Source organism: Camarhynchus parvulus, chromosome 11 (genome assembly GCF_901933205.1).
Source record: "Camarhynchus parvulus chromosome 11, STF_HiC, whole genome shotgun sequence".
In the NCBI taxonomy this organism is placed as follows: domain Eukaryota; kingdom Metazoa; phylum Chordata; class Aves; order Passeriformes; family Thraupidae; genus Camarhynchus; species Camarhynchus parvulus.
In genome coordinates, this window is record NC_044581.1 from 2,253,524 (window position 1) to 2,279,400 (window position 25,877).

Sequence of the window (25,877 nt, forward strand, 5' to 3'; positions counted from 1 at the left end):
CTGCACTGTGGCAGGGTGGGTGCCAAGCCAGCAGCCCGCCTTGGCTGGAGGAGCCGAGTGCTGGGCCAGGAGCTGGGCCAGGAGTGCTCTGGCAGCGGGGTAAGGTCACTGTCACCGCCAGCCAGGTGGCCCTGCCAGGGTGTGCTGGCTCCTGCTGCGTGCCAGGAGCCACGAGGTGGTGGCAGGAGCTGCACCTGAGGTCACCGAGCCGCTCACCAGGTGAACAAATCTCCTTCCATGGGCACAGGAGGCAGCTGGCTCTGCAGGCATCCCGCTGCCCGGCATTGCGGGGTCTCCGTAGGAATTCCTTGTCCCCAAGGGGGTGCAGTGGCTTGGGGAACCCGTGTCCTAAAGGTGGGATGTGGCAACAGGGGACAGTGCCAGCTGCTGGTGTGGGTAATGACATGAGGGTGGCGCTGGATGGCCAAGGCACCTGTCCTGGCAGCACAGAGGGAAACAGAGTGGACAGCACCAGCGCTCCTCGTCCCTGCATGTGGGGCTGGCTGTCCCTGTGCAGCCCCACGTGCCAACAGGGTGACAAGACTGCCCTTTTTGGTGTTGTTTTCTGCCCACCAGGTGTGGGGAGCTGAGGAGGGGTCATGCCACCATGCCAGGTGCTGCCATCTGGTCATGCTTGTCCCCGTACAAAGTCCCAGCCCCACGCTGGGGTCCCTTCCCAAGGAAGTCACCCCAGCTCTGTGTCACTGCTGGTTCACACTGCGTGTCACAAGGAGCCACAGCATGAGGCTGGGGTCCCCCCATGGCAGCCCACCCCCTGCCAGCTGGGGAAACTGAGGCAGTGGGGCAGGAGTTGGCTTGCCCAAGGCACTCAGCGCCAGGGCTGGGGAGAGCAAACAGGATTCTTGGCACGGGCTGGCAGTGCCATGCTCTGCCTGCAGGCAAGGGTTGCTCTTTGCTGGGTGTGCAGTTTTGCTGCTGCTTGGCACCCCAGCTCTGGCTCCCTTGGAGTTGTGCCCGTGTCCCCACAGGTGACACCCCTCACCTTGGTGCTGCTGAACGGGGCAGTTGTTGTTCCCACCCAGTGCCCAGCGCTGTGTGTGGCAGGGCTGGCACAGAGAGAGCAGCTTGGCCTTGGCTGCCTGCCCGCTGCCGTGCCCTTTTCCAGAGGCAGCTGCCTGTGGGCATGGCTTGGCAGCTGTCCCTGCTGCGGGCTGGGCCGGGGCAGGACCCTGCTCCCCTGGGTCACCTCCGTGCAGCCTTGCAACACGCAGGGCCATCCCTGCCATGAGTTTGCAGTTCTCAGCTCAGCTGTGGCTTTTCCTTCCGGGTTTCTGTGCCAGCTCCATCCCTAAAGCAGAGTAGGGCATGAACAAGGAGCCGGTTCTCCCCAGCGTGCCGAAAAGTCCCTCTGGAGAGGCGCCCGGTGGCGTCACCCCTTGTAGAAGCGGTGTGTCAGCTCTGAAAGCCCCTGGTTTTCCACCTGGGAGCCGTGTGCGGGAAGGGGGCGGTTCTGTCCCCGCTTCCAGGGCACCCTCGGGGTGGTGACATTCCCTGCTCCGTGCTGGGTTCCGTGCGTCCCTCCCCTCCCAGCTCGCTTGCCAGCTAATGGCGCGGCTTATTCCTATGGCTTTTTAAGTGCTTAATGGCGCGCGGGGCTAATGATGCAGCTCCCTCTGTCCCTGCCGCCTGGATGGATGGATGGATGGATGGAGGGATGGATGGATGGATGGATGGATGGATGGATGGATGGATGGATGGATGGATGGATGGATGGATGGATGGATGGATGGTGTTGGGTAGCGCTGCCCAAACCCCCAGGAATGGGGACAGGGACACGAGGAGGGGCCCAGCCGGTGTCCTGTGGAGCTGGGGCTGGGAACGTCCTCCTGCCTCCCCTCTCTCCCCTGCACGGCTGCTCGGAGCAGTAATGTCACCATAAACGATATTTATCACGAGGTGATAAAAATCTATTTCCAGCGACCTCTTGGAAATGGCCCTCATAAAACCAGGCAGCAGACGGAGGCAGGAGGCAGACAGCGGGGAGGGGGCACGGGCAGGGAAATGGCTGTAATCAGCCAGGGAGCAGAGGCTGGATCTGCTGGGGAGCCGGCCCTGCCTTTCCCGACCCCGGGAAATTGATGGCAGCCGTCAAGGCTAGAGGGCTGCCCGGGCACAGCTGGGAGGATGCTCGGGCATCCCAGGGCTTGAGCATCCTGGGAATGGAGTATCCAGGCTGGGAGGGGAGGGCCAGAGGGATTTTTGTCTGTAGCTGAACAGGATGGGAGGGTTCTGTTCCCAAAGTGATGCCTGAGGAATCCTGGGTTGGAGCTGGTCCTGGAGCAACAGACTGGGATGGGATGCTGGGCTGCCAGCTTTCCTCCAGTGTTCCCAGCCATAGGGATGGCCCCTTCCACTGTCAGGCACTGCTGGGTCACCCCAGTGCCCCCTGTGTCCCTCCTGGGGGGCCACCATCGGCCCCAGAGCCCCCCCCCAGCTCCATCCCTTCAGTGCTGATGGCCAGCTGCTAATTCAGCATCCCAGCACTAATTACTGAGCCCATAGTGGATCCTGGCTGTAAATTCTCCATCAGGTGTGGTGGAAAACCTCCCTGGCTCCTTTTCCTGCTGACCTGAGCAGGGACTTGTGATCCCGTGTATTTCACTGGGGTGCTGAGTTGGCAGGAGGTGTCTCCTCCTTCCCCACCCAGCTTTGGGGCTCACTGCTCCCCAGGAATCCCTCCTCCCTGCAGAGGTCATTCCTGGCTGTGTGATGCTCCAGCTTTGTCCCCACTAGCACTAGGGACAGCCTGGGTGACCCCATGTCCCCTCTGCACCCCAGGTGATGCTGCTGGTCTGGGCATTTCTGGGGGCTTCACCAGGCTAGGGGGACACAGGACACCTGGGCCACCTTTTTGGGGCTGGAGAGGTGGGATTGCTCCTAAAAATGGGGACAGCGCAGGACCTCCCCTTGTTGTCCTCTGGGGGAGGAGATTGCGAGGGAAAACAGCTCCCAGCTGCAGGGTCTAATCTGCTGCTCTGATGAAGAGACTTTAATCACTTAAAGTAATTAACCAGGTGGGGCATTGGCTGGACCCCCCCACACGCCTGGGTGTCCCTGCCTGGGTGGCTCCTTTGGAGGGGGGGGACACGGGCTGGTGAGGCGGGGGCTGGCTGGGCATGCAGCTCCCACAGGGATCTGTGCCAGGAGGGGACAGCAAGGACGATGGGGACATCCAGGAGGATGGGGACATCACGGGCAGAGCCTCAAGAGCCCCGGGGAGGGACGTGGTGCCGCTCAGGGACTCGATGGCACGGCGGGGTGTGTGTGGCAGGTATTATCCTGCATTAAGGCTTCCCCTTGCAGATGGTTCACATTTAATCTGAGGCTTAGGGCAGCGCCGGACCTGGCGGTAAGTCTGTCTTTAGATGGCAGGAGGGAGCTGGGAACAGGCGCTAAGCTGGAGAAGGGGGACACGGATTGGGGCTTTAATGCCACCGTGCCACCAGCTGACGGCCCAGCCAGAGCGTGGCCCTGGCTGGGATTGCTACGGTATGCCCCCCCCCACCATCTGAGACCCCCAGATGTGTCCCCTCACCCGGCAGAGCCTGGCTGCTCCTCCCTGCCTCAGTTTACCCCTGAGCACACGCAGGGATTGGCACGTGTGGGAATGTCCCGAAAACTTGATCCGCTGTGGGGTGGGTGGGGTTTTCCAGAGTGAAAAGCCCCTTGTGGCTGCCTCTGGTTCCCGTGGCAGGTATTTAGGGTGGCGGGGAGGGGACACTGGTCGCAGACTGCCCGGCAGCTCTGGAGCTGAGGTGGGTGAGCTGTGCTGGGTTGTGGTGTCCCTGAGGTGGGGATGGGGAGCAGGGGCTGGGGCCGAGCAGCTGCGTGAGATCTCAGCAGGATTTGGGTGGCAGACGCCAAGCTGCATCCCTCCCATCCCAGCTTTGGGCCCTGTGGTCTCAGGGGGTCCTAGAACCAGGGCTGGGCTGTGGTGACAGAGGGAGGTGGGAGCTGCAGGGGCACCTGAGGCCAGGGAGAGACTGCCCCAGGCAGGGCAGTTTGTGTCAGGCTGGAATGGCAGCACTGCAGCTGTTAACTCTGGAGTCTGATGATGACAGCGAAGGCTCTGTGCTGCTCAACCTTGAGGAAATCCTTGTGGATTTGAAAAAGCTGATTGTTCCCTGCAGGGCTGGGACCAGGAGTGGCAGTGCTGCTGCCAGCCCTGCTGTCCATGCATGGGTGGGATGCTCACACCCTCCTCTGCCTCAGTTTACCTGCCCGGAAAGGAGGCTGAAGGGAACATTGTCCAGCCTGGCAGGGACTGGCAAACACGAGCTAGAAATGTCCCCATGGTGGGACAGGGACTGAGCAGGTCCCATCCTGCCCAGACAGCCTGGTGCTGGGGCGATGGAAGGATGAGCACGGGGGGAATGTCGTGTGGATGTGGAGCATTGTGGAACACATCACTGCCCGGGCATGGGGTGGAGGTGCTGACATCCCCACCAGCCACGGCTCTTCTCACAACCTGGAGAAACTGAGGCACAGGAGGTGACATGGTGTGGCCAGGGCTGCCGGAGCAGCGAGCAGCCGCCGGTGCCCACGCCCAGAGCCCCAGAGGAGCTCGAGGAAAAGCCGGGAGCGGGCGGCTGCGTGCCCCCCGCCTCCCCCTCCATCACCTCCCTGTTTGCCGGCGAACAAATGTCTGTTCTTGCAAAAAAAAGAAGTGACAGGGGTCGGCGCAGCGCTTTCCACATGACCTGCCCGGGAACAGAGGACGTCTTTGTTAATCCAGCGAGCTGTCAGTTCAGCCTCTTCACAAAAGGCATAAACCACTTATTGCTGCTCTCACCCCTGACCCCGGATCCGCCTGCGCGCCCTCCATTGTGCCGTCTCGAGGAAGCTGGCAAACAATTTCGGCTCCGGCTCCCCCTCCCCGCCGGCGGCTGCACGCGGGGGCCGCCGCTTGCCCCGCCGGCGTGGGGAGCCGCTGCGGGGGACCCCCCTACACACTCACACACACACACACACACAGACACAGAGCATCTCCCTCCCCCGGCCGCATCTGCGCGCCCACCGCCTCGCCTGGCAGCTGCTGCTGTGAGGGGATGGGGGCTGCCACAAAGGGAGCACCTCCCTCCCTCCCTCCCTCCCTCCAGCCGTGCCTCCCTCCCGGGGCTGCCGGAGCAGCTGGCCGGAGCCCACAGGCTGTGGAGAGGGGGTGCTGGGTGCTGCTCCCCATGACCCCCTGGTCAAAACCCTGTAATGAGAGGGGACAAAAGCTCCTTAGGGTCCCTGGCTGGGACGGGCTGGGACGGCGGCTTTAGGCAAAGCCGCTTAAGGCCTGGCACAAAGCTGCCAGGAACAGCCCAGCTCCTCGGGGCTGGCGTGGATGGGGTGATGGTTGTGCCCTGCCAGCCTCAGGGTGCCCAGGGGGTCACATGGGCTGACAGCCAGGGGAGAGGGCTGAGCACGTGCCGCTCACCCTGTCCCCTTGAGCCCAGCACCCGGACCCCGTGGCAGGGCCGGTGCGCGCTGGAGCAATTAGATGCAGTCACTTTGGGGCTATATATAACCCAAATTGCTGCCTGCAGCTCGTTAGCTGCTGTCAGAGCCGCTGCGGCCGCGGCGCTGAGGTGGTGTCGCCGGGGGGGGGCTGGAGAGTGACGCAGGGACCTGCTACTCCCCAGGGATGGGGCATGAGGGGGGCTGGGGTCATGCTGGGGTGGCCACAGGGTCAGACCCTCGATGGGGATGGGGTCCTGGGGGGGATGTGTGTGGCACCGGCTTCTGCTCCGTGTGGTGCAGGGTGGCTGCAGTGACACACGGGGGTCACAGCCAGGCCTGTCCCCCTGCCTGCTGTTCCCAGGGCTCGTGGCACAGCCTGGTTGAGTTTGCTGGGGCATGGGGAGCCACTGGTGCATCCCTTGCCCATGGCAGTAGTGTTTCCATCCTCGTCCGCCCTTGTGGCTTCCAGCCTGACCACAGTCTCCAGCCCCTTCCGTCCATGCCAGTTCCCGGCCGGGCTCGCGGCACGTCGCGGCTGTGCCGGCACAGAGCGGCCCCCGCGCCGGCGAGGAGCGCGGCACCTCGGGCTGTCTGGGGGCAGCTGCGAGATGAGTGCGAACATATTGTGTGGGCTCCTGGAGCAGGCGTCATGGTGTCGCTGCTGGAGAGGAGAGCGAGCGGGAACCGCAGCCCTGCCGTGACAAACGGCTCCGGCACAGCCGCAGCCGTGCCCACGCGGGCGCCGCGGCACAGCCGGCACCAACGCTGCACCAGGACACGGAGCGGGGATCCAGGTGGGCACTGATGGTCATGGGAAGACCCTCAGTGCACGGTGTCACCTGCCACCACTGTGACCCACCCCTCCAGCTGTATGAATTTCCTGGGGGGCCACATCCCCATCTTGGGAAGGGTTAACGGCGCTGTGTCTCAGTCTGGAGCCTTTTGTTTCTTTGCCTTTTTTTTTTTCCCCTTCCCCTCTTTAATGAGGAGTTAGCACAGCTGTAATTTTAGGTTCCAACTTTCCGCCAGCAAACACGCCTGAGAAACTTTAAATACGGTGGAGATGCATGGAGCCAGCCACCACCCCTCCCGTGGGCACCCATCAGGGCCAAGCCATGCCACCAGCAGGCACCCCAGCTCCCCAGGGGCACCCCAGCCTGCTCTTGTGGGAAAACCCTCTGTTTTCAGGCTGCTGGGACGAGGATGAGAAGGGCAGAGGCTTCCTGGAGGGAAAAGCAGCTGGAACCGTCTGGGGGAACACACGGCAGGGGCTGTGCTGTGATAAAGCCCCAGCAGGAGCCAGGGGGCTTGAGGGCCTCAGTGACAAAGGGAACTGGGGGGAGCCTGCTCCTGCAGCCCTCAACACTCCAAAAGCACCTTTTATCCTGAGCGCCGCCTCCAGGCCTGGGGGGAGCCGGGGGACAGCGAGGGCTTGTGTCCCCCAGGCCTTACAGCCAGCCCCTGCATCCCCTGGGAAGAGCAGGATGCGGCCCCTCTGTGCTGGGCACCCTCCTCACCTCATGCCATGCTCACTCACCGGAGCTGGCATCGATGCTGTGCCAAACCCCGGAGCCGGTGCAGCTGTGCCGGCGCTCGCCAGGCTCCGTGCCCGCCGCCCTGCCGGGGTGATGCCAGCCAGGAGCCAAAGATTGCATCCACCCCCATGCCCTGGCTGCTGGCAGCGCAGGGGTTTTCCGGGGTGCTGCCAGCCAGGAGGGTGGAGGTTGGGGTGATGCTGGGGTGGGGGCTCTGCCGTGCCGTGCCCGCGGCATTCCCGTGGGCGGCGTTTCCGTGGGCGGGTGGCACCGGCGCTGTGCACGCTGCAGCCTGTCCCAGCAGCAGGGGAGGCAGAATGGGGAAGCCGCGTTTTTGGGTGTCCTGGAGGCACAGGAAGTGTGCTGGCGTGGCCTCCTGCCCTGTGCCTTCCCACTCTGCCACTGCCATCCCAAAGCTGGGGCAGGTATTGAGCCCAGGGATGGGAGAAGAAGGAATGTGTCCTTGGTGGGGAGGGACACACTGGGGACAGTGGGGACACTGGACATGAGGACACTATCCCTTGGTGCCATTCTGTCCATGGGCTGCCACGCTGCCTGCCCTGGGCACCCTGCTGGTGGTGTGGGGCACAGGTGACACAGGTGATGTGGCGTCTGGCAGTGCCTCTCTGTGCCTGTCCCTGGAGGCCACCAGCTCTGTTTTGACCCCCCTCGAGCTCTCCACGTCCTTCATATGAAGAACCTGCTGGGGTAGGTGGGGACAGATGCCACCCAGGAGGGGTTTGAGGAGTGTGATGCCATGGGGCCATCCCTGCCAGCTCTGCTTGGAGCTTTTTCCCCATGGTTTTGCCACTTGTGGAGCTGGCCTGTGTGCCAGCTCCATTCTTCCCATGTTAATAACATCACATAACGATGTCACATTGCTGTCACCTCGCTGCACACCTACCCCTGACCTGGACGTGCCTGAGGCTGTGCCCTGTGTCCCTGATCCCTGTTGTGGATCTGTCCTGGGAGCTGTTTCAGGCTCATCCATCTGTGTGTCATGAGTGGGCCAGCCTCAGCTCATTGGGCAAGCACAGATCCTGGTCCCCTCTCTCCATCCCTGGGAACATGTGGGATAAGCATCTCCCAGAGCCAGGAGGAGCTGAGCTTTATCACAGTGGGACATAGGGGACCTGCCAGCTCTCCCTTCAAATTTCAGCGCTTGGTGGCAGAGCACCCTTCCCTCCCAGCCTCTTCCCAAGCACCTCAGGGTGCTGCTTAGCAAATTAGCACCCAAATCAACCTGCTCACCTCTAATTGGGGGTGAGTCTTTGAGGACGTGGCTGGGGAGGAAGGCCCCCGCTCCGAGGGGCTGCTGCCATGCTTTATCTGGGTGGACAGATCCCTCCTAATTGAGCAGATATTCTGTGTTCGCAAACAGATGGCTCCTTTGCATCAATTATTCCTTATCTGTGTAACTGGGGATGATTTGCTGACAGATAGTGCCAGCTGAAGTTAAAGCAAGGAGGCGGCCGGTGCTCAGTGTGGAGCCTGAGGGTCCCAGGGGACACGGGCAGTGAGGGGGGGTGGGATCCTGGCTGCCCTTGGGCAGGTGGGACCCATCTCTGGTGCCTTTGCATCTCAGCATCCCTTGGCAGGAAAAGAGAGGAGGTGGGCGCTGCTGGGTGGGTTGGGGTCTGGGGGGCTGCCTGGGGAGCAGGAGGGTGCCAGCCTTGGCCCAGCTGTCAAAATCCACTTTCCCCACCAAGACCCTGGTCTGCGACTTCCCAGCTGCGTCTTGCCCAATGCTGCTGTTACACGTGATGGGGAATGATTAATGCTAATTAATGATTAGTTGCTCCGGGTATCAAAGTGCGCCCCAGCCTTTCCCATGCCCACAGGTAGGGGATTGCTGCCTGCTGCTGCCGGTGGCATTGTCCTGGGAGGAGGAGCAGTGGCACGGCCTCCCCCCAGACATCCCTGCCACCTCCAGGGATCCCACACCAAGCTGTCAGGGATGGGGCCTGATCTCTTGGCTTGTCCCCTGCCTGCTGTGAAAGTCACCTTCTGTTAATCACTGGGGAAGAGAAGAGCATCCTGCCATCACCGGGGCAGCTGGTGGCACCCCGCCAGTTGGGGCTGGGACGTGGTGGCACTCGAGGACTCACGGGATGTGCCAAGCGCTCGCGGTTGTGTGGCGCTGCCATATGGATTCCATAAATTAAACCTTTCCAGGGAGCAAACGGTGAATTTATACGTCCGCTCGTGTGCGTGGCTCATTGAGTCTAAGGGCTTCCCAGCAAAGCATCCACCGACCATCCATCTCCTTGTTTATGGGAGTAATCCTGAGAAAAACAGGATCTACATAAAATCCTCACCATGGTCCTAATGTCCCCATGTCAGGTGCACCGTGTCACCTGTGGCAGGGGGAGGTCACCTGCGCCCCACCTTACCTAGGGTGGGCGCAGCATCCTGTGAACCTGGGCTGTCCGTGTGTCTTTCCCAGGGTGGCACAACAGTGCTGGGATGAGCATTGTGTCACTGGCTGTTGCTTTATTAAAGCTAAACAGGAGCGGTGACAGCCCAAGCTGTGTGCCCAGGCAGGAGGGTGACAGCTACAACAAACCCCGGGCCACAGCAGCGCCCAGGGGTCGAGGAAGGGGGACTGTCCCCAAACAAGGCACAGCGGGAATGCCATCCCCATCCCAGCAGCACGTTTCCCTCGCCCGCCTGGCAGGGAAGGCGATGGGGGGTTGTTGATCTCGAGTAAACACTGCCCGGTTGAGTAATCGGGAGCTGCCTAACCGGCCAGCTGCCGCCGGCGGGCGAGGGGACGCCGCTTTGATTCATGTCCTCACCCCCCCTGCAGCCTTTCTTGTCTGGCTGTGCTGGGAGCCATCGGCCGGATCCAGCTGTAGCCCCGCGGCGCGGGCTGGCGTGCGGCTCCCGTGCTGGCCACGTGCACCGGCCGGCAGGAAAACAAAAGCATCTTGTGTGTGTGCGCCCCGAACCCCCCCGTGCCCCCCACCCGTGCTGGGAGAGGCAGCGGCGCTCAGTCTCTGTCCTGCTTCTCTTCCAGGCGTCCTCTTCGTCCCTGGAGACAGCCGCCACCAAGCCTGCGGCCGGTGAGTCCCGGCATCGGGTGGCCAGCGCTGGGGAGAGCCCGGGAACCGGCAGCACCGCCCCGGACGTCGGCCAGCGGACACCTCTGGATGCGGAGGGTGCGGACGCTGGAGCCACAAGTAGGTGATGCGGGGGGATACAGGAGGGTACAAGGCTGCCATTCCCAAGAGATGTCCCACTGTGGGGTGACCATCAGCCCCATGTGCTGCTTGGCACTCCCGGTGAAGGCTCATGCCCAGCGGCTTGGGGTTGGGATCCAACACCCGCAGCCCCGCTGGGAAGGTGACCCCGACAGCACCACGGTCCCTGCCCGCCATCCCCGGGGCCGTGAGTCAGGCCGTGGGCGCCAGGGAGAGCCGCGGTGTTGGGCTGGCTGTGCTGGGGAGCTGGGGGGCCCCCGGGGCTGGGATGGACCGCGGCTCCAGGGACTCGGCCGCCCTGTCCGTCAGGAGCAGCAGCATTTTTAGGAGAGGCATCACGCGTGCTTCCCGCCTGCCGCCTCCCTGGCCCGGCTTGTTTGCCAGCCCTTCCCGGCGGGCGCGCCGGGCCGTGTTGTGCTGGGCCATGCCAGGCTCCTTTGATCCGTAACAACCGCCGATGCCGGTTCCTGGCGTTGGGCTGGGAAGAGTCAGGAACCGCAAGGTGCAGCGGGCGGGAAGCTGGGGCAGGCAGGGAGAGCCAAGGGGCAGCCTGCAGGGCCAGGGGGCTGCTTGGTGGTGGGGATTTGTGACCCCTCACATTCCCTTAGAACGATACCTCTCAGGAATGCAGTGGCCCGTGTCACCCATCGATCAGCCCCACAGGGCTGTGGGTTGGGGACCCCGCAAGGCGCTGTGTCCCCCGTGGCGGGGCTGGGATGCATTTACAAGCTGCTCACAGCCCAGCCGGCAGTGGCGTGGAGGCAAGCTGGGAGCCGTGGCCTGGAACGGGCCCGCTGGAGTCAGCCCGGGATTTATTACCCTGCCAGTGGCTGCCGGGCAAAGGTGACAGTGACTAATGGCTTGTTACACGCCTGCCACATCTCATCTGCGCGCCGCGTCCGGCTGCTGCGCTCCCAGCCCTGCTGAGCGGGCAGCCTGCGCTGCCTCCCTTCCTGGGGGACACACAGGGGTGACCCCCACTTTGCCCCTGCGGGGACCTCAGCCAGAGAGGGTGACAATGACAGCTGGACAGCTTGGCATGGCATCTATCCCCGTGCTGAGCATGGAGACCCACACTGTTAGTGTTCCCTGTGGCCAGGCAGAGCCAGGCTGGCATCTGTGGGAGCACCTCCATGTCTTGGGGGTGGTGACACATCCCAGGGTGTCCTGCTGAGCCTCGTGTGACACACGGGACTTCCCGGTGCACAAAATCCCTTTGTGGTTGCCAAACCATGAGGCACTGCTCTGCCAGCACGGTGTCAATGCCATGCCAGGGTGGTTGGGCTGGGATGCCGAGGAGATCCTGCGTGCGTGTCCGGATGGATGCTGACGGAACCACAAATGCATTCACCAGGAAAATTAAAAAATTAACAGGCATTGGTTCGCTCTAGATTAGTAAAGGCAAGAGATAAAAGCGGCTCTTTATACCTTGTGAGAATTGCTGATAAGGGCATTTGTTCCTCTGTATTCTTTAAAAAGAATGCAATAAAAATTTAAAATAGAACGGGAAAAGGGAGTTGGGGGGGGGGGAAGCACGAGGAGGGTGGGGGGGAAGCACGAGGAGGACTGGGGGGGTGGCGGGCAGCAGTGGCACCACAGCAGCACCAGCGTGGCGGGCACTGGGGCCTGTTGGAGGAAGAGGAGGAGGAGGATGAAGGGGATACAGAGGCAAGGGTGAGCTGGGAAGGGATTTTGGGGGGGTGTGTGGTGGTGTGGCAGTTTGTTTGGGGACGGCTGGGTGTCCCTGTCATGGCCTGTGTCTCCTCCTGCAGAGATGCCAGTTCATGGCTGGCAGTGCCAGGATGAGATTCCTCAGGAAAGCCTCCTTCCTACCCGAGGGAGGTGGGGGTCTGGCCTGTCCCAGCCAGCCGAGCCTGTCTGGCACGTGGAGCTGACTGGTGTGGCCGGTGAATGATGGGCAACTTCCTCCTGTGCGAGTGGGCTGAGCCCCACCCCACTCCTGTCACTGGTGTCCCCAAGGCCAGGTGAGATGGCACAGGGGTGACCACCACCATGCCCACCTGGGAGGGGCAGTGCTGTTCCCTCTCCCACGCCTGGTGCAGGGGGTGCCTGGGGAATTGGGGTGTCCCAAGGGGGCTGCCCTGGGAACACCCCTTATTTCCACAGGGTCTGGGCTCAGGACCACCCTGGGTGCCCACTGTGCTGGGCCACGCTGCCACCCCTGAGCCCCAGGGTATCTTGGAGCAGTTTTGGGGTGGGGGTCAAAGGCCTGGCCCCCATCAGTGCCTGGCACAGGCATCCCCCCATCTCTACATTTGGGGAGGGGTCCCCTGTGTGCCGCCATCAGGAGTGACACCCCCATCACCCAAATTCCTGGCATGCTGCGGAGGGACGGCCACGCCGCGGGACCCCCCGCACGGGGGGAACCCCCATTCCCGGTGAATCCCCGGTGAGTCCCGGGTGGGCGGGTTCCTCCCCGCTTCCAGCATCCCTGTTTTCGGAGCGCCCCGTGCCTCGCTGCCGGTGCCCGCCGCCCCCGCCCCCGCCGCCCTGCCCTGCCCTGCCCGGCCCGGCCCCCGGTGAGTCACGCTCCAGCCGTGCGGCTCTCGGGGCGGCGGGCGGGCGCCGAGGGAAGCAGGAAGCGGCGGGGGAAGGCTCGGCACGGCTCGGCTCGGCTCGGCTCCGCTCCGCTCCGCTCCCTCCCCATGGAGGAGCGCAGCCCCCGTTGGACAGCGCGGCCCGCGGGTGAGTGACCCCCCCAGCCCAGCAGCGCCGTGGGGAGGGGGCAGCGGGGGTGTCCCCCCCCCCCCTCGGGTGGGAGTTGTGCTGGAGGGGTGGGATGGGACTGGTGTGATCCCGCTGCTCACAATCCCCCCCAGCCCCTCTGCTGGGGGTCTGGCATGGGGGATGGAGGTCAGCCAGGGGACCCTGTGCTGGGGGGGACAGAGGTCACCTTGGGGCTGAGAGAGACTGTGCTGGGGGGCATGGAGGTCACCCCGGGGTTGGGGGACCCCATGGTGTAGGGGTTGGAGGTCACCCTGGGATTTAGGGGCACGGTTGTTTGGTGAATGGAGATCACCCTGGAGTTGGGGGAGTTCGTGGTGTAAGGGGCAGAGGTCGCCTTGTGTTTAGGGGAAGCCATGGTATGGGGGATGGAGATCAGCCTGGTTTGGGGAACCCCGATGTAAGGGGAACAGAGGTCACCCTGGGTCTGGAGGAACCCATGGTTTGGGAGACCAAGGTCACCCTGGGGTTGAGAGACCCCGTGGTTGCCGTGGGGCTGGGGGTCCCTGTGATGTGGGGGATGGAGGTCACCTTGGAGTTTGGGGACCCCATTGTGTGCGGACTGATGTCACCCCAGAGTTGGGACATCCCATGGCACAGAGGGTGGTGGTCACCCTGCGCTTCGGGGGTCACTTGTTTGGGGGATGGAGGTCACCCTGAGGCAGGGGGACCCTGTGGCCTGGAGGATGGAAGTTGCCTTTGGCTTGGAGGCCCTTACTGTATGAGGAGTGGAGGTTGCTCTGGTGGAGTGGTACCCCATCATGGGGGGGACAGAGGTCGCCCCGAGCTTCAGGTGCCCTGTGGTGTTGTGGACAGAGGTCACCCTGGCCTTGGGGGACCCCAAGGTGTGGAAAATGGAGGTTGCTTTGGAGTTGGGGATCCAGCTGGGGAATGTTGTGAGGAGATGAGACCCTCGGGGTTCTGGGGCCAGCTGAGGTGCTCAGTCCCCATGACCCACATTCGAGAGAGACCCTTGGGGTCATTTCCCATGGCTGGCAGGGCACGGGGTGGCCCTGACCTTGACCCTTCTCCTTGCCTTGCTGCCTGCCCATCTCTCCATGCGGGCACACAGGGTGCAGCGTGGGGCCGTGCCTCAGTTTACCCCCCGATATTTCTGGACTCCCAGGATCTCTGGAGCTGGGCAGGGACCGTGTTGCTGACTGAGCTGGACTCAGGGAGCCCGGGCACCGCACCCTGTGCCGGGGTGATGCCGCGGCCCCGGCGTCTCGCCTGCCTCCGCCTTTATTGCCCTGCTCTGTCCTGGCTCTTCCAGCCCTGCCTGTGCTGCCTGCCGTGCCCTTCGCCCTGGGGCTGGCAGCTCACCGTGCCCTGCGTCTGCTTTGCATGGTGACATGGGTGCCAGTCCCCAACGGGTGGGTGGCATCTGTCAATTGAGCGCCCCATTGGCAGCATCTGTCCCCAAGCCCCGGGCAAGCGCCCACTGCCAGCGCTTGGAGCAGCAGGGGCAAGTGCCCCGCTCTCTTCCTCCTCATCCTCATCCTCCTTTTGTGGCTGGGGGCACAGAGCTGTGGGTGCCCGCTGGGCCACGAGCAGGATCCAGATCCAGGGAGGGAGTTAATGGAGGGAAAAGGCAGCGGGAAGCCAGCGCCTCTTCCTGCGAGGGCGCGCGTGCGCCGGCAGCACCGGGGTGAGCCCGTGTGGTTTGTGGGTGTGAGCGAGGCGAGCGTGCGCCCGGCTGCGTGTGCGCCCTGTTTGTGTGACCTGCCGGGGAGTGCCACGGGCCTGGCCAGCCATGGCTGGGGGGTCAGCGTGCAGGGGGGGCTGGCTGTGAGCGCACTGTGAGCACACGTGTGTCCCTGTGTGTGCGTGTGTGAGCGTTGCACAAGCCTGGGGTGTGAATCTCTGCGTGCTGACCCCTGGCTGGGGGCACGCGGGGTGCGTGTGCCTGCACGTCCTGCGGGGCTGAGCTCCTGTGTGCACGCACGGGGCCTGTTCTGGCCGGTGCTGGCTGCAGGGCAGGGAGCTGCAGCGAGGAGATGGTGGCTTTGGCGGGGGGCCAGGCTGCCGGGGGGCGCAGGGGGGGTGCCGAAGGACGCAGGACAGTTTATTCCTTGCTGGCACGCCGGCAGCTGGGACAGGGGTACAGGTTGGGGGGCAGCTTGAGGAGGGGGTGTTAGTTTTAATCGCTGCTCCTCTGTTTGTTCCCAGCCCTCTCCCTCAGCCTGCTGTCTGGCCCGTGGGAGGTTGAGGCCTGCAGGGGCTGTTCCGGGGGGGTTTGTGCCTGTGCCAGCTGTGTGGGAGGTGCTGGTGCTCTCCCCCATATCAGGGCACGGTGCCATGGGTTGCACCTCTGTCCCGGAGCCCTGGCACTGCCGCCAGCTCCGGGTGTGAGGCCTGGCCTTACTGTGGGCAGCAGCAGATGGCCTCTGCCATCATAGCCCAGCAGGGACACCCAACCCAGACTGCCGAGTGCTGGCCATGCTGGGGTGCCTCACCCACCTGTGGGGTGCTGGGTACCCTGACGGGCTGTGGGGCGGCCCTGCCGAGCCCCGAGAAGGAGCAGCCGGGACAGAGCTCGGCCTGCGGCGGCTGCCCGGGCAGGCTGCCAGGGGGATTGCCCTTGAACGGGCCCTTGCCATGCCTCGTGCTCCATGCCCCGGCTGCCCCACGTCCCCTCCATGTCCGCCCACCCCGGCACCCCACTGCCCGCGGACGGTTGCACTGCAGGGCGGGAGGAAGCGCCCCAGAGCTCCCGCGCCCGTAACGGCGGCCGCCTTATCTCGGGCCCTTCTGGGCCCCCCCAGCCCTTATCTGCCACGGCCGTTGGCCCTGGCTGGGCTGGCAGCCCCCCCTCGGCCCCCCCAGCCCCTGCGGGGTCAGCCCTTGGGGGCGGCCGCTTGGCAGCCTGCCCCCTCGATCCTTTTTGAAGTTTCAAATCCATTTAAGTCAAGAGGAGGGAAAGTTATTGCCTCTAAAGCCCCTTGCGTTGAGCAGTAAATCCTCTTTGCTGGGCCAGCGCCGCCTCCGAGCACCCGCGGGACCGGGGGGTGACTCCCGGAGGGGGGGTACAGCCTGGATGTGTGTGTCCCCAGCACCCTACAGGCAGCTGCTTTGTGGCTGGGAGGCAGTGGGAACCCCAAAACATGGTTAGTGTGGGGTTGGGGTTCCTTTGAAACCCCCTAGCTGAGCAGGCAACAACATCACTGCTACTTGCCCACCATTTGCTCGCTGCCTCCTTGCTCACCCTGATTTGGCCCAGAAAGGGGGTTCCCCTTGTGACATCAATACCCTGATGTCTCCAAGCAGTGTGGCATAGCACCCCCCCTGCTGCCGTGCACCCTCTTTGAGGCGATGGAGCAGGAGCTGGATGTGCTGCCGGCACGCTGGCGTGTTTTATTTGATTTCCTTTCTCCCGAGCTCGCAATATTTAAATATTAATGCCTGCCTCTAATTGCTGGGTCAGAGGAGCGGGGCGGCGCGGGAACGGGTGCAGGGGCGGCTGATTTTGTTGTCTCGGGGAGTGTTTGCCGAGGAAAAATGTTTGTGCACACACACATAATTTTACTCCCTTGGGAGTGATGCAGGAGGGGGGAGGCTGAGCCGTGATGCCACCGGGCCATCATTTTGCAGCAGGGCACCCACCCCCCGCATCCGGGGGGCCTTTCTCCCGCGCCCGCAGAGGGATTGTTAATAGCAGGGGAGAGGGGGGTGTTTTATTTTCTCTCCGGGCAGCGCGGCGTCAGATGCTTGCGTGCTCGCTTCCTGTAATAAAGCGACCGCCGGCGCGCTTGTCACCTGCTCTCTGTTGTGCTGCCAAGCGCAGACATGCCGCTCCTCGCTGCGGGCCCTGGCGTGCTCCCCGCTGCCGCCGCTCCGTGCCCGCCCCGGGCGCTCGCCCCGTGCCAGCGCGGCGGTAGCAGGTGTTTGGGCAGGGTGTGATGGTGCCTGTTGCCGCACGCCCCGTGCGGGCGGGGGCCGTTTAACTGTTCCTCACCGCGGCCGTGCCCACTTTGATGCCCTCACTGCTTGGCGCTGGGGTGTCCTCATGCTCTGCTGTTCCCCAGCACTGCGGGTGCGCTGTGGCAGAGCCAGCCCAGCTGCAGGCAGGTGGCTCTGGTTGTCCCCAGCTGTGCGGCACAGTTGGAGCAGGCAGGTCCGTGCAGCGTGTGCCATGCAGAGGATGTGATGTGCAAGCTGCTTGGCACTGCTGTTGCCCACCGTGCTGTGCCGTGCCATGCAGAGGATGTGATGTGCAAGCTGCTTGGCGCTGCTGTTGCCCCCCGTGCTGTGCCATGCAGGGGATGGGACACCAGGCCACTGCTCACTGTGCCATGCTGTCCCTTTGCATGCATAGCTCTGGTGCCAGCGCCTTGCCAGTGCTGTTAGGGGATTTTTGCCCCATTGGGAAATCTCTCTGCTCCCCTTTGGATCCCTCGCTGGTTTGCCACCCCCCACAGCCGTTGGTTCTTGGCTGTGCAATCTCCTTCCTCCTGCCCGCATGGCAGTGCTGGTTAACCGGTGTTTGCTGGGTCCTGATCCTGTTAACCCCGGCCAAAGGAACTCTGTACCCTTGAACCTGGCAGGGAGGCTCCTTGCAAGGGGCTAACACGGGGTCTGCTCCCCACAGGCAGCCTGGAGCGTGGTAGATGTGGGGTTTAGGGATGAATTAGACCCACCTATCCCCCGTGGAGGAGGCGGGCTGGGTTTTCCTCCTTCCCACCCGCATCCTGCCCCGCTCCAGCCCCGGCTCCCGGCGCTGCCTTTGTTTCCGCTGTATAACAAGATGATGGGTTAGGGTCAAGCTGCGGGTTCATAACTTGTTGGAAGACTTTGCCGAACAATAAAGGTGTCTGGCTTTATATCTGCTCGTATTTTATCCGCGCCACGGCCTTTCCCCAGCGCCGGCCGGGATTTATGGCGGGGGATATTTGAACGTGTCGAGGCGAGCTGGGGAAGCCGAGGCCGACCCCCTCCCCACGCCTTTGCATTCAGTGCCTGGGCGCTGAAATATTTACCTTCCAGCTCCTCTGACAGTTCAAGCCGTCTCGTGAAGCAAAGGTTATTGAACTGCGAATGTTATGACATTACATTTTTGTGTCTGCACTTTCTAGATGCGTGATGCAGCCTGAATGATAAGTGATCTCGGGGTTAAGGGTGGGGTTTTTTTTTTTTCCCTTTCTGTTCCTTTCCCTCCCTCCCTGCTCTCCTCCCTGAGCTGTCAGCTCTGCTGGCGCTTGATAACGCTCCCTTTTATTGCCCTGCCTTTGCATTCCTGCTGCTGGGCTCCCTGCAGTTGAGGTGGGTGCTGGGAAGGCGGGAGAGGGACATTTCCAGCTCAGAAGCCTGGCTGCCTTGCTGTGTGCCTCAGTTTCTCTAACTCTCATGCCCTGAGTGGTCACCCATGCCAGCAGCCCCTCTTCATGGTTGGTAGGGAAATGCTGCATCCTGTATCCCACCAGGAGTGTAGAATCACAGGACAGTTTGAGTTGCAAGTGACCTCAAAGCTCCTGTCATTCCAACCCCCTGCCATGTTCAGGGACACCTTCCACTAGTCCAGGTTGCTCCAAGCCCCATCAAACCTGTCCCAGCCATGCCACGGGGTAGGAGGTGATGCCTGGTGTCACTGGTGCCAGTCTGTGCCCATCTTGCAGCTGCATTTGGTGGGATTTTGGGGTGCTGAGGTGATGCTCCCTGCTACCCTGGTATCCCCCTGGTACCCTGTCAGGGCTCTGAGCATCTCATCAGCTGTCCCCACTTGAGATGCAGCATGCTAGCTGGCCAAGTGGCCAGGGGGACAAGTGACAGCAGGCCTGGGCTGTCCCATACACACTAGAGGGCAGCAATAAACTGGATCAGTGGGCTGTGCTCTGTCCCTGGGGGCATTGAGGGGTCTTACCCCCCAAATTTGCCCTGGCACAGTGGGTTTGCAGCAGGGGCACACCTTATTTTTCATTGCAGCAGGATGAGGCCCCTCCAACCACTCAGACCCAGAGTGTCATTTCATCCCAAGAGCAAATTAATTAAGTCATTCCATAAATTTGGCTGTGTTTGCTGCTGGTGAATCACATCTGCACCCCCCCCTTCTCCCCTGGCTTTTCCCCCTCCCTGCTCAGCTCCCTGCAGGAGTCAAGATCTCACCCTGCAATGCCTGGAGATTTCCAAGGGCTCAGGGCTGGCCGAGCATCCCGAGCATCCCGGGTCGGGGCGGCTGCCAGAGCTAACAGAATCCAGCTGTGCTCCCAGGCAGGCAGCGGGGGCGTGGGGAAAAGGGGGGAAAAAAAAAGAGGTCAGGGCCCGGGAAATTAAATGTTCATAAATGTAGGCCCGAGCGCTTAAAAAGTAGGGCAGTGCCATTAAATCTCATTAAAGTTTAATACCTATCAGTGCCACTTCAGGCAGCCCTTGGACATTGCTTTAATTTGATGGGTGTTAAGGGAGAATTATCAAATAATTGTGCTGGCTGGGGACTTGCTTTTATCATGTTACATGGAAAGCTCTCCCGGCTTTGTGCCGCACATCAAAACAGCGGCGGGTAGGTATTGTTCTGGGGAGGGGATGGGGGCAGCTGCAGGGGGGTCCCCACTGTCCCCATCGCCCTCAGAGGTGGCAGGAGGGATGAGGGACACCGGATCAGGTTGTTACAGGGATTAGTTGCCCCACTGATCAGCTTTTTCTGCCCAAATTTAACCCATCTGCCCCCAGCAGGGGTTTGCTGCCCCAGGCTGGCAGCCTTGAGGGTGGCATAGGGACAGGGAGCATCCTGCCGTTGTCCCCATGGATTGTGCCATTATCCCTGTGGGCTTTGCCAGTGTTCCCATGGGTCCTGTCACCATCCCCATGTGTCTGTCACCATCCTCCTGAGTCCTGCCATCATCCCTATGGGCTTTGCTGGTATTCCTGTGCCTCCTGCCACCGTCCCCATGGGTCTTACTGGTGTCTCCAAGGGTCCTACCATCATTCCCATGGGTCCTGCCATTATCCCCATGGGTTCTTCCAGTCTCTCCATCAGCCCTCCTGGTGTTCCCGTGGGTTGTGCCAGTGTCCCCATGTCCCAGCAGGGTTGTGCCACTCTTCCTGCACTTGCTACCCCAGGATGATGCCAGTGTGTGGCTGTGGGTGCTGCTAATTAATTCTAATTTTTGGAGAGGCTGTGGGGTCTGTGGGGAATTGCAGATGGGAGGAGCTGGGGAAGGCCAGCTCCGTGCAGAGGTGAGGACATGGGGCCATGCATTTTTTATAGAGTGCACCCGGGGTTATTTTTATTTCTTTCTATTTCCTTCCTCCTCCCCTCGCTGTAGAAGTCCCTGTTGATAAAGAATTAGTGCCAGGTCGTTAGTCCTGGTTTTTATGAGATAAACCCAGGCACAAGGTGCTGTCGTGTAAACGCCGGGGCCAGGGGAGTGCAGGGACGGGGAGAGCGGAGCTGCTGCCATGAATTATTCAGCAGCTCCTGATTTCACATTATTCTCACTGATACTTTTACAACCTGTCAGTAAATAAAAAGATTCTACATTATTTATAGAAATGGACCCGAATTGGGTAGGAGAATTTACTGTTGCTATTATTAGGGGCTGCTCAGCACCGCGTTAATGAGGGACGGGTGGTGCTGAATGCTGCTTCCTGTGGGCATGGTGTCCCCCGTGTCCTTCCGGGTGCCACCTCGCTCCCCAAGGACCACCGTGTCCCTCACTGCTGGGGCTCCATGGGTTTGGGCTGTTTGAAGGGGGATATCTCCTTCCTAAGGACATCTTCTTCCCAGTGACGCATCCCTGCAGGTGATGCCTGCCCCAGGACATCCATGCCAGGGAGGTCACCTTCCAGGGGATGCCATCTTCTCAGGGATGTCTCCTTCCTGGGGACATCTCCTTCCCAAATATGTCTGCTTCCTGGGAACACCTTCCTCAGGACTGTGTCTTCCTGGAGACATCTTCTCAGACACGTGTCCCTCCTGAGTGTCACATCTTCCCAGGGACATCATCTTCCTGACACTTTTCCAGAGACGCCTCCCTGTGGATGACACCTTCCCAGGGACATCCCTGTGGGGGATGTCTCCTTCCAGGAGATGATATCTTCCCAGAGACACCTTCTTCCCAGGGACAACTCCCTGTGGATGACACCTTCCCAGCAATGTCCCCTTGTTGGGGACATCTCCTTCCAGGGATGTCTTCTTCCTGAGCACATCTCCTTCCCGAATACATCTCCTTCCCAAGGACCACATTTTCTCAGGGTCATGCTCTGCCTGGGGATTTGTCCTTCCCCAGGATATCATCTTCCCTGGGACGCCTTTACCAGGGGCATTTTTGCTGTGGATGTTTCCTTCCAGGGGATGACATTTTCCCAAGGACACTTCCTTCCCAAAGACATCTGCTTCTTGAGAACATCTTCCTGAAAATGTCTCCTCCCTGGGGACCACATTTTTAGGAACATCTCCTTCCTGGTGACCACATTTTCCCAGAAACTTCCTCCCAGGGATGTGTCCTTCCCAGATGCCAGCCCTGGGACACACATCTCTGCCAGAGGAGGATGCTTTTCAATCACGATGCAGTTACATTTCTGTCCCTATCCAGTGAGTTGTTCCCACCATCCCTGCTGGCTCTGCATCCCACCCTGTTGCAGGAACTGGAGGGGCTCCACTTCCAGCCTGTCCCCCCCTTCCTACCATTTGCCTGCCACCAGCACGGGAGCCATCCCACCCACACCCCCACCAGGCCCCCAGATCCCATCTGGGCATCCTGCATCCCTGATGTGACAGCTCCAGGGAGGTGGAAAAGCATCTCACAGGGCTGGGAAGCCCTGAGGAGGGGGGTACTGGGCTGTGGGGAAACCAAGGCACGGCAGCAATGGAAAAACCAGGAGGAAACCCAAGCTGTAATGGTTTGTCTGCGGTGTCCTAAGGTGGCTGCTCCCAGGCTGCCGGTGACAGGTTTATTGGCAGGCAGGCCGGGCTGGAAGGATTGTGGGCTATTTACAGTGCTGGGGCCGTGACTTTGCGAGCAGACAGTTAACATAAATTCACATGATGGATCAGTTATCACTTCATTGAACTGGTGGCGGATCCATTGAAGGCTGTGCAGTAACATACTGTTTCCTGGCTCTGCGCAGCGCTGGGATACATTAAATACACTTTATTTATAGCTTACCATTGCTGCACTGTGGGCAGGAGAATGCAGCTTTTGCAACTATCATCTAATTTTATGATGAGCATTAAAGCAAGGCCTATAATTTGCACCTTTTTATTCATTAGACACTGGTGCAGCCATAAGTCAAGAATGCCCAGGGATTTAGATGCAGATCCAGAAGATAAACTATTGACAAGCCAGATGTATTTTTACATTAGTGTGCCTTTACAATAGTTTATGTTGAGAGTGGAATATAAATTGCATTATTAAATACGAACCACTCTTGTAACCGCTGCTCTTCCTGCGTGTGTGCAGGCAGGGTGGGATTCGGAACCGCAGAGCACGGAGGCTTTGCCTAATGGCTCCAGGTTGGGGGGAGATTGTTATTTTGGCTTATTTTATCCGTGTTTATGCTGATGCATCAGAGCAGGGGTCTGTCTCAGCACCGCCCCTAGGAGGAGGCATCCTGAGGGATGAAGAGATGTGGGATGTCAGAGCAAAGCCATCCCAACCACGTGCCCCCAGCAGGGACCTCGGCTCGGCCGCTGCCACCCGGCCAGCAGCGAGTTAAATCCTTTTGTTTCTGAGGCAATACAGTTTATATTATGAGCATGAATAAAAGATGGTTGTGCTAGGGGTAGCTGTCAGGATCTTCGCCTCCTATAAAGGCTTCTACTGTAGCTTGACAGTAAAAGACTGTGTTTGGGGACTGATGTGGTTTCTCAAAGGAGCTAAATAAATAAGGGACGCTTATTTTTACACCAGTAAAGGCTGCTGGAAATTTAAAGCCCTGTTTATCTCGCTGAAATCACGGTGTTTATTGTTATCTCGTGGAGGGGGAATTTGCATGTTCACTAATAATTAACCCAGCCCAGCATTCTCCCTCCTGTACCTGTGGCAGCCCTGCCGTTATCTGGGGGGAGGAAACGCTTGCAAATCAAATGCAAATATTGACCCTGCCTGGGCTGGGTGCTGTGGTGACAGAGGGGCAGGATGGAGGGGCTGGCTGCTACTGTGGGGCATGAGGGGGCAGATGGGAGCCACCCCCATGGCCACCCCATCCTTATTTCTGCCCTATTCTCATTGACATCCCATCCACACTGATGCCTTTCCACATTTCCACCCCACTCCCATTGCCATCCTGTCCCCATTGCCCCCCTGTTGCTATTACCACTCCATCCTTATTCCCATCCTATTGCCATGGCCACCCCATCGCCATTGTCACCCTCTGCTACCCCTTTCCTGTTGTCATCATGTTGCCACCCCTTCCTTCTTTTTACCTCAAACTCATTGCCGTCCCATGCCCACCCCATCTTCATTGCTACCCAGCACCCATTGCTGTCCTGTGTCCATTCCTGTTCCCATTGCCAACTCCATCCATATTTCCACTCCATATCCATGGCCACCCTTTCCCCATTGCCACCCCATCCATATTTCCACTCCATATCCATGACTACCCCTTCCCCATTGCCGCTTCATCCTTATTTCCACCCTTGTCCCAGGGTCACCTCATTCCCACCCTATCCTTACTGTCACCTTGTCCCCATTGACACTCCATCTTTATTTCCACCCTGTTTCCTTCACCACCCCATTCCCATGGCCACCCCATCCTTATTTCCACCCCATCCCCGTGGCCACCCCTTTGTGGCGGGCGCTAACAGGCATCCCGTCCTGGTTGCCAGTCCCGGTGCCACCAGATGCTGCGGCTCCATGTCACACCATCATGTCGCTAGCAGAGTGTAACGGGGAGAGCAGTCGGTGCCTTTGTTTCTCCTGCTCTCCGCACAGCTGTCACTTCCAGTGATCAGTAGAAAAATCATCACCCCACCGGATCATACATATGGAACGGTGTCTGTGCGGAATATTTATTGTAACATGTGTCGAGGCCGCGCCGGTCGCGAGCCCAGGCTGGGCTCGCGCTGCGCCAGCCCCGGAAGGATGCTCCAGTCCCCTGGGCTCTGCCTGCTGGGGAGGTGTGGGTGTCCCCACAGCAGTGTCCCCACTGTGGCTGGGGGACTCGGGGCTAATTGCGCTTGGTGGCCTCAGGCTGTGCAGCATCATCTGCCTCGTGGGGGACTGGGAAAGTGTTCCTTCTCCCAGCCTTGTTCCCAAAGGATGTCTTCAAGCTGGGGGAGCAGCTGAGGTGTGGGGGTGTGCAGAGCTGCAGCTGGTAAAGCTGCAGGGGAACAGAATCCCGGGGGGTGCCCCTTGCTGGGGTCACCAGTGGGATGGCCCTTGGGGTCTCCAAGGGCAGGAGGAGAAGGCACACAGGCACCTTGGCCCCGTCAGTGTCTCCGGGAGCTCTCTCCCATCCCTGGAGCTGTCAGCTCGGCACCTTTCATGTGTGATGGGTAAACAGCGTGGCGCGCCTGCCGGGGAAGGCTGTTGGATCCCTGCTGGTGCTAAAGCGGCGTCTGGCAGGGACGGGGAACGTGCCGTCGGCTGCGCGAGGCACGGCGGACGTGACGCCCCGCTGGGGCTCCGTGCGGCTTTCCTGATGGAGAGCAGAGCCCCAGCCGCCCCGGTGTCAGGGTGAAGCCGTGATGATGGCATCCCTGGTATTCCCTGCAGGTGTGCCACTCCCACCGCCAAAAACCAGTTCTCACATCCCCATCCCATGCGCTGGTGGGGACACAGAGCCCCCCTGTGCCCCCTCTCCGTGCGTTTTCCCTCTCTGGGGTGGACAGATGCCGCGCGGGCAGGACGGGGTCACCGGGTCCCCCCAGCACATGGCTAGGGGAAGGTGTTGCCAGCGCCTTTTGGCACCCGCTGCCACACGAGCGCGCTCCTCTGACAGCTTTATCAAGCCTCCAGACTTCCCAATTCCATTGTTCCTGACATCTGTTTCGGTAAGTGATTAATTGCAATTAGTGAACGGTTTGAAAGCCTGTGGAAGAATATTCAGCAGAAAACTCGTCAAGATTAATGAGTGGTGGCAGTTGTCAGAAGGGCTGCTGCCTCGCCGGGATGCGGCGGCGGCGGGGAGGTGCGGGAGGCTGGGTGAGTGGGGTGCCCCCCTCCCCGTGCCCGTGTCCCCCCCCAGCGTGTCCCCCCCTCCCGGAGAATAACACGGGCTGATTTTTCATCCGAACGCATGAATTATCCACTAATGCGCTATTAATAAAGCGCTGTGGAGTTTCACCGAGATTAGGTCCTAAATCATGCAGAATGAATTTTAATCAGTCCGAAAGACACCGGTGCTAGCCACTCCCGGGGACCTGCGGGAAACCAGCCTGGATCCGGCTGTGATCAGCTGCCGGAGCAGCCGCGCCTGCACCTTTAGCCCCGTGCCATGCCGTGCTACGTGCGGGTGGTGGCAGAGCCAGGCACCTTTGTGCCTGGCACGCCGCTGCCGTGGCAGGAGGGTTGCAGGGTATGAGCTCTGTGGGCACAGCCAGCTCTCCGAATCCTTGCCAGTGGGCACAGGGGGATGGCAGCCTGTGAGGTGCCACCTGGCTGTGGTGCCCAGCAGGGAGCAGGGATCATCCTCTGTGCCCAGATTCCCAAAGGCCCCATATTTTGGGGGGTGTCACTCCTGCAGTGAGATTCCCAGGTCTCTGCAATGTGCCTTTGCTCTCTGGTTGTGCCCCCAGCTCGGTGCAAGGGACCACCCCGAGGTGCCGCGGGTTTGTGGGGGTGCCGAGCCTGGGGGGTGACACACCCTCAGCCCCAGGGGGGAAGGGAGGGTGTGACATCTGCTCCTGCAAATTGTGTTTGCCTTGCCGAGGTCAGGGCGGCTCGACAGCCCCAGGTCCTGCGAGCAGATGGCTCTGGCATGTTCCCGGCCGCGCTCCGCTGTGCCGCACCCATGAAATTCCCCATTAACTGGCTGTGACCGGAGGGTG

General features: G+C 61.0%; 1 protein-coding gene across 2 annotated transcripts in view; it reads left to right on the forward strand.

The window, feature by feature from the left end:
* GSE1 (Gse1 coiled-coil protein) overlaps positions 1–25,877 on the forward strand; it is a 99,712-nt gene that overhangs the window by 24,632 nt on the left and 49,203 nt on the right. For both annotated transcript variants that reach the window (XM_030955723.1, XM_030955722.1), the window contains exon 2: positions 10,024–10,186. In XM_030955723.1, coding sequence (XP_030811583.1) covers positions 10,024–10,186 — 163 coding nt within the window. The remainder of the gene's footprint in view (positions 1–10,023; positions 10,187–25,877) is intronic.